Source organism: Squalius cephalus (assembly GCF_949319135.1).
Source record: "Squalius cephalus genome assembly, chromosome: 19".
Classification (NCBI taxonomy): domain Eukaryota; kingdom Metazoa; phylum Chordata; class Actinopteri; order Cypriniformes; family Leuciscidae; genus Squalius; species Squalius cephalus.
In genome coordinates, this window is record NC_137140.1 from 12,885,643 (window position 1) to 12,900,867 (window position 15,225).

At 39.3% G+C, this 15,225-nt stretch overlaps 1 protein-coding gene across 1 annotated transcript in view; it reads right to left on the reverse strand.

Annotated features, from left to right (window-relative positions):
- Window positions 1-14,797, reverse strand: part of pnmt (phenylethanolamine N-methyltransferase) — a 92,884-nt gene extending 78,087 nt beyond the window's left edge. The window contains exon 1 of the mRNA XM_079851084.1: window positions 14,526-14,797. Coding sequence (XP_079707210.1) covers window positions 14,526-14,721 — 196 coding nt within the window. The 5' untranslated portion in view covers window positions 14,722-14,797. The remainder of the gene's footprint in view (window positions 1-14,525) is intronic.
- Window positions 14,798-15,225: the final 428 nt, after the last annotated feature.

A 15,225-nucleotide genomic window follows, 5' to 3' on the forward strand; every position in this document is an offset into this window, starting at 1 on the left:
CCATTGGTGCGCCACACCTCTGATACCATATTTATATAATTTATGCAACAATATCTTGTGGTCTAGCGTATCAAACGCTTTTTGAAGATCCACAAAGATACTTACTAAATAGTGCTTTTTGTCTATAGCATTGGTGATTTCTTCAGTTAGCTCCATAATTGCTGTAGCAGTTGAGTGATTAGGACGAAACCCATATTGGCTGTTACTTAAAATCTTAAATTCATTAAAAAATTTATTCAGTCTAATCGCAAATAACTTCTCCAGAATTTTAGAGAACTGTGGAAGTAATGATATTGGTCTATAATTAGAAAATTCAGATTTATTTCCTTTTTTAAACAGTGGAATTACTTTGGCTATTTTCATGCAGTCTGGAAATATCCCTGAAATAAATGACAAATTACAGATATAGGTAAAAGGCTCAATAATTACATCTATAATTTGCTTTATCAATACCATATTCATATCAGTGTAATCATTTGATGTTTTATTGGCACACATTGTCAACTCAGATTGAGCTTATGAACATGTGTCCCAAGTTTAGGGAAAATATCTCTTTCCGCTCACAAGTTATAACCATTTTATAGTGCCACCAAGTGGCCAATTGTCATGATTTTTTTTTCAAGTGACCTCAGAATGAGCTCATGAACATGTGTCCCTAGTTTTGCGAAAATATCTCTTTCCGTTCACAAGTTATAAACGTTTTATAGTGCCACCAAGTGGCCAATTGTTGCGATTTTTTTCAAGTGATCTCAGATTGAGCTCAGGAAGATGTATCCCAAGTTTAGCAAAAAAATCTCTTTCCGTTCACAATTTATAACCGTTTTAGTAAAAGTGGCCCTGGTGCCATCAAAAATTTTGGTTCCCCTTATCGACCGCTAATTGAAATTGTGAATTTTTTGGATGATTATTGATTGTCAGACTCCAGAGAATATTCTTGCAGTGGTTTGGTTCCGATCGGGCCAAAAACCTAAGAGAAGTTTGCAAAAATAGGTTTTTCAAAAAAATGCAATTTACTCAAAATTGGCGCCTGAAGGGCGAGCAAATCGGAGATAGCCATTTTGTCCGCCTTGAGCCAAGGATTCCAACGATATAAGACACTTGATCCTGGGACAAACGGTCTAAGAGTTATGAGCGATTTTGAACTTTTGGTTGCTGTAGCGCCACCTATGGGCCAATCGGGGTCATACTCTGATAGGTTGTCCCCAAATTGAGGCCTACCATCTGGCCAGGTTTCAAGTCTCTAGGCCTTACGGTTTGTCCTGCACGATGCGTTTTACAAATCCTTACAATTACAATAGGGTTTCAGCATTTCATGCTTGAACCCCTAATAATAATAATAATAATCTAATGCAAATACTCGCTGACGTTGACAATATTGCTCTGATAAAATTTTATTTTAAAAAATAAAAAAATATATATTATAGTATACATTCATATAAGTAATTCATTTACACTAATATATATAATATACATTCTTAATACAATATTATTAGATTATTTAGTTTCAGCATTATCATTTTTTATTTATTACCAATATCTCCGTTTTACACTACCTGCACATCGCTTTACTCTGATCACCAACCACTTGACATATTCAGTCTTTAAGTTGTTTATCCTTTTCCCAGTCTTTGTTGTACTTTTTGCCATACTTGGACCACTTCGTTGAAGGCATTGTTTGTAGAAATTGAAATATGTGTATGTACGTCTATCATAGCTTGGATTACAGCATCGTGCGCGCCTGCACGTTGAACGGGATTTTTCTCCAATGAGGGGGATAAGGGGGCACTGATTGGCTATAGCTGTATGCAGACAGTGTCAATCAATGTATTGGAGATTGAGAAAACGGCAACCGTGACCATAGATGTAAAGAAAACGAAGTTGCTTGTCAGATTTTCCTGAAAAACAGAAGCCCAAAAAAACGCAACCCGCAACCAGTGCTGTTTTAACGCGACTTACTAAAAAAAAAAGCCCAAAGTCGCGTATTATAAGCGGACTTGGCAACTATGGCTCTAGCTCGAAGATTTTGTATAGAAACATGACGTTTTTTTGAGTCGGGGATGAAGTATGACATGTCTGCCAACTAGTGGAGGGGAAGTCGAACGAAATTTGACACCCTATTTAACAAAATCGGCCGTTTTATTCAGTGCCGCATCTTGTCGAGTAAACTCGACCGTGGCGCCTAGAGAGTTAACTTAAACTTGATTTTGTGAATAAGCCAAAACAATAAATTCAATCATTAAGTCTCCTCACATTCATTCATTATAGTTCCCTCTGTCACATTCCTTATTGATATTCCCATGGGAGGGTCTTTGTCTCTTCAGGTGTGAATCACAGCATTATTTATGATGTTTCACACCTCCTCGCACATTGTGACAATTAGTGTCTTACAAAAGTTAAATGACTAAATTGTTTTGTATGAAGGAGTGATCAGGATGATTAATTGGAAATGCCAAATCCTCTTGATATCGAGGGTGATGTAAAATGAATCTGTCATGCAACTGACGAGTGCACTGCGCATGTTATTTTAAAACCTCCTTCCAGTAACATTATGCAATATATTGGAGTAAATATTTCCAAAAACCACTGAACAGAGGCCCCCTGATCCTGTGCACTAATTCGCCCCTGACTGCAACCAAAACAGCAGCCACCCTTTTACAGTTCCTCCTGAACCAAAACAACGAGCTTATGTTGCGTTCACTCCATAACTTCTGTAATTTGGATGAAAGAGATGAAAACCCATGACGTTATACTCGGAGTGGTTAGTGACTCGAATTTATGCATTTCAATGGCAACACTATCAATGCTGAAATTAATCTGCAGCAGTCAGGTGGTACGGGTAAGTGCTCTTAAAGTGATTTATGTTCATTATTGTTGGACTGTTATGTGCTTTGAGACATGAGGTAGTTTAACGCCGTCTCTCGTTGTTATGTATAAAGCGTTGTTACTTTAAGACATAAGTAATGGGTGGAGTTTAAGACATAAGTAATGACGAAGTCATATGCTCAAGATTTCGGTTTCACAAGAGAAATCAGGAAGAGGGAGAAACTGTTACTATGTTTGTGGCTGGACTGAAGAAACTTTCAGAACACTGTGAATTCGGCGATGTTTTGAATGATACCATCAGAGATAGGCTCGTTTGTGGATTAAGAAGCGAAGCCATTCAAAAAAGGCTGTTAAGTGAAAGTAATCTCACATTGCAGAAAGCCACTGAAATAAGTGTAAGCATGGAACTTGCTGCTAAAGAAGCACAGCACTTCAGTAGCTCAGATAAAGTTCATAAATTGTCTGCTGACATGAGCACTTTCCAGAATTCCCCTGACAAAGCTTCTAATAATGCAACATGTTTTAGATGTGGCAAAGTCGGATATCTTGCATCTGAGTGTTGGAGTAAAGAGTTGGTGTGTCATAGTTGTGGAAAAAAAGGCCACATAGAACGTGCTTGCAGAGGAAAACAAAAGGCTGCAAAACAAAAATTCAGCAAAATGCCTGGCACAACAAAGAACAAGAAGAATGTGTATACAATGCAGTCAAAATGCAAGTACACAGACGACACTGATTCCTCCTCAGAGGAAGTTCCTTTGAAAATTCTAGCCATGGATGGAGACTCCAAAGGCTATTGGGTGACACCTGTCATTGAGGGAGATAGACACTGGTGCTGCTGTTTCTATTGTGTCAGATGCTGTGTACCACAGAACCCTAAAACATGTTTACTTGAAGCCCTCCAAGATAGTGTTGAAAACATATACAGGGGAGCCTGTAACATTAAGAGGGCTAATGGATGTGGAACTGGAATTAAATGGTCAGTCAGCAACGCTGCCACTGTATGTGGTAAAAGGGAACTACCCAGCTTTACTTGGATGAGAATGATGGAAACAATTAAACTGGACTGGCCGACGGTGCGAATGGTGTCAAAGGGAAACACGGAGCTCAGGGAAGTTCTAGAAAAACATGCTGATGTTTTCAAGGATGAGCTGGGGACAATGAAAGACATTACAGCCAAGCTCGACATTAAGCCTGATAGTAAGGCCAAGTGTTGCAAAGCCCGTTCTGTGCCATATGCGATCAGATCGAAAGTTGAGTCCGCTCTGGAAGATCTGATAACCAGTGGAGTCATCGTACCAGTGAGTAACAGTGAGTGGGCTACACCTATAGTCAGTGGTTAAATTGGGCCGGGGCTCTCCGGGGCTCAGCCCCGGCACATAAGCCTGCTCGTTTGCAGTCAGTTGGCTACTGGAAATTATGTCACATAAAATTTGATGAAAGTGATGCTTTTGAAAACATATTTCTGATTATAAATGAAAGATTTTGAAATGGCATGTCTATTTTGTCTCGGCGGAGCTGAGATGAGAACAATCGGGACACGGCCGTATTCTTGTTCAGCTGCTTAATCTCGTTGTCAGTCGACCATGATCGCGCACCGCTCGCGCTGCCATGCGCATCTAGGCTATTACTCAGAACTCCGACATGGATAAATGTACGCAGCAATAATGAATGTTCCTGGGAGATCCGTAGTTGCGCGGGATGTGGAAGCGCCAAAAGTTCCAGAACCTTCGATCTACTGCCTTGAAAAAAAAAAAAAAAAAAAAAACGAGCTGCTGGCCGCAGCTGCAGCAACAGATCAATTTAGTCAAGTTTGTTGGTTGTACAAAAAGTGCCCTGGCCTTGAATGACATTTAAGGTAAGGAAAAAATGCTTGGCACATTGTATGGGTCACTATCATAACAAGGTAATACAATGTGTAATCAAGCGTTTTATATTTAATATGAGGGAAATAGGCTACACATGCCGTGGACGTGACACAAAAAATCTTTAACTTTTAGGTGGCAACATATTTTTTTGTAATTCTGTGAATTACATTGCAAGCCAAAGTAATACTACCCACCGAATGAAGAAGGGTTGGCTCTCCACAGAACATAACATATTCATTTTATTTTATTTTTCATGTTCGCATTTATGAGGAAAAAACAATGTTACGGACGGGACCGCTCTGAAAGTGGCACTAAAAAAGCGACTGTTTAAAACTTTCACTGAGACCTCAAACAGAAAGCACAAAGCCTTTCTTTAAAATGAATTTCGTTTTGTATTAATTGTATCTTAATTTTAATCAATGTTTCATCAACCAATTGCCTGGATGATTTAATAAATAAGAAGTAAATATAGTAGGCCTATATAGACAATAGATAATCACGACACGGATGCGCCGGCGAGTGAACTGGACTCTCCTCTCATAAATGAACCGAAACTCAGCGTAAGGGAGCCTACTTGCCTGACAGACCTGATAAATATATCTATAGAAAGCTTGGAAGGTCTTCTTTTAAACAGAACAATTCAAAACAAAAGAAAACAGACCGCTGCTTGAGTAGCCTAATCCGTATGAAATGTGCATTTCTCTCTGGCGCGTTCACTACTGCGAAGATTGCAAGGATAGCATCGTCAACTTCATCTATGCAGGGCACTGACACATAAAACACTTGTTTATTAATAAACAATTAAATTGTCTCCTTGCTATATTTTACATATTCATAATCATTACTTTTGCCGGTTCTTTGTGACAGCTTTTAAGTGCTTTATTGGCAGCGCCACCCTTACATGAACGTGTCACCACCGCGTCAGCACCGAAAACAGGACATTTTTTTCAATCCCTGTTTTGGCAGGGGAAAAACTGATCAGAAAATGTAACGAAATGTTGTAGAAATGTAGTGGAGTAGAAAGTATAATAATTGCTGCAAAATGTAACGAAGTAAAAGTCAAAAGTATGCACTATTGATTCTACTTAAAGGAGAACTCCGGTCAATTTTAACATTGAGCTAATTTTTTTGTCAATTTGGAGTTCATAATCATTATAATGATTGATAATCATCCGGTCAATTTTAACATTGAGCTCATTTTTTTGTCAATTTGGAGTGCTGTCAATACAGAGAACAACGACAAAAATCGGTGTTGCCTACACCGAGTTATCCTCTTTTTAAAATTTGCACCCTGTTGACTTAAATGGGGCAATAGTTAAACCTGCTTTTAGCCTCTTAACATCCTTGATGTGTCATTACAAGTGCACAGGTCATGTGAGTGATTCCTTCAGAGTGAACACGAGTGAATCTGACTGCAGTAGATGTGAAAGAAATGGATAAAAATTATGTTATTTAAGCCAGCGCACATACCTGTATTTACATCCTGTTTTCGGTTGAAGTCCAAAGTAATCGATTGTCGAGTTCACGCGCATAGGTTTAGTTACCTATGATCACGCGCGTGAACTCGGCAATCGACTACTTTGGACTTCAACCGAAAACAGGATGTAAACACAGGTATTTGCGCTGGCTTAAATAACATAATTTTTATACAATTATAAATATGTTATTATTATACAATGTTAAAATTGACCGGAGTTCTCCTTTAAGTAAAGTAGGCCTACAGAAACGAAGTATTTGTACTTCGTTACATTCCACCACTGCTGATTAACAGTAGGCTAATGTCCTAATACCTGTTGATACTACAACAATGCAAATATGCTCTTAACCTTGCAGTTTTTCACATATCATGTAAGACTCAATTTCTCCATTTCTTTGCACAAAACTCTCCAGAAAATGCCATTTGATAGTTTATTTTTCAAAATAAATTCCCGGGGGGGCATACCCCCGGACCCCCCTAGGGAGAGCACCACCACATAATAAATCCCAATTTAACCCCTGCCTATAGTACCCATCCCTAAAAAGGATGGTTCCATTAGAATTTGTGGTGATTTCAAAGTCACAGTAAACCCTGAACTGTCTCCTGACCAGTATCCACTTCCCCTCATTGATGATCTGTTTGCTGGCTTGGCAGGGCGAAAGCGGTTCAGCAAACTTGATTTGAGTCAAGCCTACTTACAAATGAGAGTCGATGAGAACTCTAAGGAGTTACTGACAATTGTCACACACAAGGGGCTTTTCAGTCTTCCTTTTGGTATTACATCGGCCCCTTCGCTTTTCCAGAGGGCCATGGACCAGGTGTTAACCCTCTGGGGACCAAAAACGCGCCGGCGCGTTTTGCTCGTTTTTTTTTTTAGCAATGAAAAATAAACACAAAATGCTCTGTTAATTTTGATCTTTAATTTTCGTGTTATACATCAATCGATCCTGTTCAGTTTCTATTTTTTTTCTGTATACTCACAATAAAAATAAAGTGTTTTGCTTTTTGACAAATAAAGAAACTTTAACATGATGCGATTTCTGCCTTCTCTCTGTCAGTAAACTCCCATTTGAAACGCGTTCGAAAATGATCTATAACTTCAGTCAAACAGGCAAACAGACCCACGGGCATAAAGCTTGAGATTGCATCTTTTAAATGAAGTCATTTATATAAAAAACAAATATTATCAGCTTCTGTAATCTGTATAAAAAGAGAGCGATTCCAGTCGAGCTCATTACGAGCTCATTGACTTTAATTCGTTCACGCCTACTCACGGAGCGCACTATTCACAAGATAATGTGCTAAGCCATCTATGCAAAACAGGTAAACGCCCCCAAGCAAATGCATTAAACGCTTCAAGTTTCATCATTTCGTCACCTGCGCGTTGGGAAGATGACACGGTACACCGGTGCGGAAGCCCTTCAGTTCGTCCTGGATACTAGCGACGAAGAGTCCAGATTTTCATCAGAAGAGGAGCGCGACTACTCTGATGACGACCGTTTGTATTTTGAAGAGCGACTTGATGCAGCCGTGGATAGAATTTCGGATGAGTAAGTATTTATTCTTACTTGCATTAGTTGACAAGCTATTCAAAACATGAGCTTACATATTATACTGGGTGGACTTGCCATCCAGAGTATTGACATTTGATATCTACCTATATTCAACACGATCTAATGAAAGTGCATATCTATACCATGAATTTAATATCTCGTACCATTTCAACGTCAAAAATGTTTTGTTTTGTTTTTTTTGTGTACATATGCTACACCCCTTGGTTAGGAAATTTGTATTTGTATGTGTAGCCTAAATGATATGTTTAGATCATTATGTATGAAAGATAGAATTTAGAAATTATTTTAGAAAGTAGGCCTAGTAGGTGTTTAGATTATATTTTGACTATATAAATGCTGCCTCATTATCATTAACGATGCATGCTCGCAAATATCAGTTGTAAATGTGTGTAAATGTGCTGAAATGTGTAAATATACCCAGTTAATGAAGTGCACAAATGTGTTAGGCTAATGTTTGCGGTGTGCCTCTCCGGTAATGGCCCATTGACACGCATATAGGCTTATTGCACGCGTCTAAAATTATTTACATCAGTTATTCATTATAGACTAATGCTACTATAGTTATATTTATGTAATAATATTCTTCAACTTTTTTAAAAGGAATGTAGCTTCATCACTACCTCCGCCTGCAACTCGGAGTGCGCTTAGCAACACAGTCAGAAATCAGAAAGAGTAAGTACATATTTACCCACTATTTTACAGATGTAAGACCTGCCTTTTACTTTTGTTTATTTATCGCTATAGCCGACTGATTATTTATTTTGGTCACATTTGATTTGCTTAGAGCTCGCATCAACGGGGCATAAGCATTTACTGTGAGATACCTGCCTTTACTTTTGTTTTTACAAAATTACAATAAAACAGATTGAAAAACAAAACATTTGAATCTCCTCATTCTTTGTTCAGGCTGCCTCACCTGATGGCCCATTAGCACTTCTAGGAGCGTCTATGTCACACCCCTGGTCTGAATCTCATTAATATTGATGACCCATTACCACTCCCACGCATAAACCTCTTCTGACAAAAAAACTGTTTTACAATGTTTAAATCAATGTAGTGTTTTATGTTTTATAATTAGGCAGGATGATTTTCACATACTTTTGAAGCTAGAACTCAAAGGGACAACATCAATTTGTCAAAAGTCTTGTGGACACATATTTAATATGTGTTTTGTGTTCTTAAATCAGCAACTTTCATTTTATTTTTTTCCGATAACCACGCATAAACATTATTCTCTTAAAAATACAAACATCTACATACACGTTGCTCGCATATTATGGTAGCCCTGTTTGTGCTATATAGAGTGAATTTACACCTTTGCCATTAACATGTTTATAAATAACTGAAAAAAGCACAAATATCAAGGCATGTCAGAACATCTCAAGGACCCCAAAAACAGCTTGGTCCCCAGAGGGTTAAGTGGCCTGTCGGGGGTGCAGTGCTACTTGGATGACATCCTGGTAACAGGAAAAACTGAAGCGGAGCATCTGAGTAATCTGGACGGTACACTCCAGCGCCTAAAGGAATATGGTTTAAGAGTGAGAAAAGACAAATGTGAGTTTTTCAAGCAGTCAGTTGAATATCTTGGTCATGTGATCGATGCTGATGGACTGCACAAGGCACCTTCAAAAGTAAGAGCCATACTTGAGGCTCCAGCACCACAGAACACCAGCCAGCTCCGCTCATTCATAGGTCTTCTAAATTATTATGGACGATTCATCAGTGGCTTAGCCACACTGTTGAAACCACTACACCAACTTCTGTATAGTAACCAGTCATGGAAATGGACACAACAATGTGAGGACCACTTTTCAAGAAGCTAAGAAAGCTCTGGTGAAGTCCGGTGTGTTAACCCATTTTAATCCAAAGCTTCCCCTGCAGTTAGCCTGCGATGCGTTACCTTATGGTGTAGGAGCTGTGATATCCCACATCATGCCTTCAGGAGAAGAACGGCCAATAGCATTTGCCTCACGCACGCTGAACAAAGCAGAGAGCAAGTATGCGCAAATTGAGAGAGAAGCTTTGGGAATCATTTTTGGTGTTCGAAAATTTCACCAGTACCTGTATGGCAGGCAGTTTATATTGCTAACTGATCACCGGCCTTTAACCACCATTCTTGGGCCACACACAGGTATTCCCTCTCTGGCAGCAAGCCGAATGCAGAGTTGGGCACTGCTGTTATCAGCACACACATATGAAATAAGATATAGGAAGGCAGAGCAACACGGAAACGCAGATGGTTTATCAAGACTACCATTACCTGTGACATGTCCCGAGAGTAGAAAGCAGAAAGATATTTTCTACTTTGAGCAAGTCACAGTGGCCCCAGTGACTTACACACAGGTGAGAAGATGCACCTGGAATGATTCAATTCTGTCTGCAGTCATGGAGATGGTAAAAGATGGACATGTGCCTAAGGACACCACCAATTTGAAGCCGTACCTGTCGAGAAAGAATGAACTGTCATTTCATTCAGGATGTCTTCTCTGGGGACAGAGAGTCATCATTCCCCCATCGTTGAGAAAACTGGTCCTCCAGCAGCTCCATGTGGGCCATTGTGGCATTGTGTGAATCAAGGAAATGGCTCGGAGTTATTTTTGGTGGCCAGGTCTTGAGGGGGACATTGAAGGTAAAGCAAAGTCATGTCCATCCTGCCAGCAAGTGCGAAATGAACCCCAATTGGCCCCATTACACCCGTGGGACTGGCCAGAAATCCCTTGGCAGCGTGTACACGTGGATTTTGCTGGTCCAGTCGAAGGAAAAATGTTGTTAATAACGGTGGATGCCCACAGCAAGTGGCCTGAAGTTGCTGTTATGCACTCTACAACTGCTGAGAAAACAGTATTGAAACTGGGAGAAATGTTTACCCTAAACAGCTCATCAGTGACAATGGACCATAGTTTACATCACAAGAATTTGTTGTGTTTCTACAGCGTTGTGGGGTACAACATATTAAATCAGCTCCGTACCACCCAGCCACAAATGGTCTCGCAGAGAGAATGGTTCAAACAATCAAACATGCCTTAAAGACATCACAGGGACAAGGGAGCCTTCAGCAGTGCCTGAATGATTTCCTGTTGTCATACTGAAACACCAGCCATGGGACAACAAAGGTTTCTCCAGCTTCTCTGATGTTGAAGCATCCTCTGCGCTCTGGATTTGACTTACTGAGACCTTCTACTGTTAAAGAGGTGGTAACTCGTCAGCAACAGAAGCAAGTTCACAGGAGAGACATGAAGGCTAAAAGCAGACTGTTCCATCCAGGACAAAATGTTCTGGCATTCAACTATACTTCAGGACCAAAGTGGGTACCAGCGACAGTGATAGCTCAAACCGGCCCAGTGTCATACACTGTACTAACTTCTGACAAGCTTACCTGGAAAAGACACTTGGATCAGCTGTTGCTGGGATCTGCTACTGAGGTGGAGTCTACTGTTGCCACACCCACTGTTTGTTCGGACTTTCCGATGGTTTCAGAAGTGACTGTGGACACACCACTTACACCAGAAAAAGGATCTGTGCCACCCGAGGCTGAAAACATTCCACAGATGCAAAACTTGGAAAAACAATCAGAGTCAAGATCCAACATATCTGTTTCAGAGCCCGTTTCAAGCACAGAACGCCGTTCCACTAGGGAAAGACGCCCACCTAAAAGACTTGATTTATAGTGAGAAAAGAAAAAGAAAAAAAAAAGAAAATGAGGGACTACAAAATCTGATAGTTTAAGTTCTTTATTTCAATTTAGTTCAGTAATTGACGGAAGATGTTCTTGTGTTGACATTTGTTATTGTAGAAAAAAAAATAAAAAAAAAATAGGACATTCTGTTTTGGGGGGAAGGAGTGTTATGTATAAAGCGTTGTTACTTTAAGACATAAGTAATGGGTGGAGTTATAGAATGATGACGAAATCATATGCTCAAGTGAATACAAGTGAATGTGAGCAATAAAGAGATGCAAGTTCTTTAGTTCCTGAATTGATGTTTCAGACTCTTCTTTAGTGTCCTCTGTCTTTATAAAAAGGAAAGACACGACACTCGTGATGCTTTTGTTTGCTCCCTGCTTCTAAAGCTTAAAATATGTTATGCTTAAAATACTGTATATTTTTTTTATACTGAAAACAAAATATTCCCCTAACCGGGATTTATAAAGGGAACTTTGAATAACTATGAAACCTGAAAAAAGATAATGGATCATGAATCAACATGGGAGCTAACATTTTGAGATCAAATGACCAGTTGACTCACTAGTTAATTAAAAAAAAAAAAAAGGATAGTCCAAGGCACACTTCAGATTCCAATTATTAAAAGCTTTTATTCAACTGGTTAATTCATATTTTAAAAAACATATCATGGGCTGCAAACCCACTCGGTTCGGCAACACATTCTTTAGAGTGCGACCAACAAACACATCAATGACTCAGAAAAGGGCTCTCATCCAGAACAGCCAAATTTGACACACCAAATTGGACTCAAATGAAGCAGCACTCAAAGATAATTAATATCAGAAAAACCACTAGGGCAGTGGTTTCAAATCCTGGTCCTAAGGACCAACCGATCTGCACATTATGTATGTCTCCCTTATTTAACAAACATGATTCGGATCATCAGCTTGTTAGCAGAGAGCTCCATGAACTGAACTGAGTGTGTCAGACAAGAGAAACATACAAAATGTGCAGAACGACGAGTCCCCAGGACCAGGCCCGGAGTGGGTAATCGGGAGAATCGGGAGTATTCCCGGTGGGCCGCTTCACTTTTGGGCCGGTTGGGGTTTTTTTTTTTTTTTTTTTTTTTTTTTCACATTTCAATGTCACATCAGTTACATAGGCTACAAACGTTCCGCATTCTGACACCGCAGCGCACAACTCAGCATGGGTTGTACCATGTGAGGGAGTTCTCCCCTCCCCTCCTATAGAATTGGTTGGGTCCATAGCCCGTCTTTTCAAAACGTTTTCTCAGGGAGGCTACCGCGGCACCGCCTGCGCCTACTGATAGCTGGGCCGGCCGTAACGGTACGCGTCAGGGAGGATGGATGGGAGGAAGAGGCCAGGAGGTATGGAAGCTTTGTTTCCGCCACAGAATAAAACATTTTAAAAGATAATTGCGACTTTTTATCTCACAATTGCGAGTTTACATGAGAAAAAAAAATCAGAATTGCGAGATATAAAGTCATAATTGCGTGAAATAAAGTAGCAATTGCGTGATATAAAGTCAGAATTGCCTTAAATAAAGTCGCAATTGGATGTTATAAAGTCAGAATTGTGAGATATAAAGTCAGAATTGCCTGAATTAAAGTCGCAATTGCGTGTTATAAAGAATTGTGAGATATAGAGTCAGAATTGCGTGATATAAAGTCGCAATTGTGTGTTATAAAGTCAGAATTGCGAGATATAAAGTCAGAATTGTGTGAAATAAAGTTGCGATTGCTTATTATAAAGTCAGAATTGCAATATATAAAGTCAGAACTGCGTGAAATAAAGTCGCAATTGCTTATAAAGTCAGAACGGCAAGATATAGAGTCAGAATTGTGTGATATAAAGTCATAAAACGTGTTATAAAGTCAGAATTGCGAAATATGAAGTCAGAACTGCAAGATATGGAGTCAGAATTGTGAGATATAAAGTCAGAATTGCGTGATATAAAGTCGCAATTGCTTATAAAGTCAGAACTGCAAGATATAGAGTCAGAATTGTGAGATATAAGTCAGAATTGCGTGAAATAAAGTCGCAATTGCGTGATATAAAGTCAGAATTGTGTGAAAAAGTTGCAATTGCTTCTTATGCTTCTTATAAAGTCTAAGTGAATTATTATTTAACCTTTACATCATTTGTTAACCCATGGTATTAATACAAACTACACAATAGTACGAGCTAAACTGTTGCTTCATTTATCCAATTAAAAAAAAGTGCTAATTTGGAATTCCACCATGGAAAAAGTGGGCCGGTCTTGGGCCTGAAACTCCCGGGCTGAAAAGTGGCCTCACTCCGGCCCTGCCCAGGACCAGGATTGAAAACCACTGTACTAGGTGGAGTAAATCTAAAGCTAGTCTCCAAGGACACCACTAGATAGATATCTATAACATGTTTCTCGTTGCAATAATAACTTTAAATGGTCTTCACCTCTTATATTTATTTTGCTTCCACTGTTTCTAATGTTTTCACTGTGAGGCTATCTGGATTGCTGTTGTGTGTTACATGAAAACGTCTCAGTATAGGATAGTTCTTATTTTCTTTTCTAATGGCATATCATAAAAAGGTTTTTCAAGATGCTCATGATAAAACTCAATCAAATTGTTGTTATATTGAGCCTATACTTTCCACTGTAATTAGCAAAGAACATATAATCCCATCCTTGGCATAGTTGGAAATTCCTGCTCTTCTTCTCTCATCTCCATCTCAGCAGCTACTGTGAACATAAAGCCTTCCTACTTTGATTTGATTGGTCATCTTAAACATTTTAGACCAATCAGTGTATGACATCAAAGTACCAAAAGAGCAATTAGAGAGCAAACGGCTCAGTATTCTTTTGAATTGCTCTCGCTGTACTTTGATGTCATACACCTATCAGTCTGCTCAGTGCCTATTCAAGTCGAACCACTGAAGCAGCTCAGACGAGATGGTTATCTTGGCATTTTGCAATATACTTGCAGCACCAAAGTAGAGTTAATATTAGGCAATTATTTAATCTTTAACTTTATTATATGTAGGCTACCTTACCTTAAAATACAGAGATACGCACCTCAGGGACCTCAATGGTGCCTGCCGCCCTGCTTACAAACATTTATGCTCACCTTCAGTAAAGGCTCTGTGCAGACAGCTGAGTTTCCATGGCACAATGCTACTTCTCCTTTCAAAGTCTGCTCGGGGTGGAGTGTAGTTATAGTGCAGATAAGCTACAGGATCAAAACCCTGGTAACATGCCCTCATAGAAGCCACCGTCTTTAACTTTTCCAGCATCTTCTTCTGTCTTTCTTTGTCTTTCTCCATACCAGTTCCTTTGAATCACTGTCCCAATCCTGTTTTCACTCAGGAGTCAGGACCATATTTATACATGTGTGTAAATGAGGTTAAAGGTTTCTTTGGTACTTTTGTTCACATGCAGCTAAAATTAGTTTCTCTGTGTCTGTGCTTAGGGGCAGTCATCTTCTTATTGGACAATCTTATCTCTACAGATAGTGATAGCGTTCTGCCCACCTGAGAGCACTCAGACCTCTTGCCTTTTTGACTTCAGGCACTGTAGATATCGGAGTTAGTTGGCTGCATGTTTTTCCTAAATGTTATCTTACTCATCTGAACAAAAGGCCTATTTAAGGTCAAACACAGAGACACACACATAAACACACACATTTGTTTCACTATATTAATGAGGACATCTCATGGTCTTCCACTGGTTTTATGCCAGCCAGGTTAATTATATTTTCTATAACTTACCCCTCACAGTAACCTGCAAAAAACACTAGATTAAAATAGAAAAATGATTTGTTTTATAAG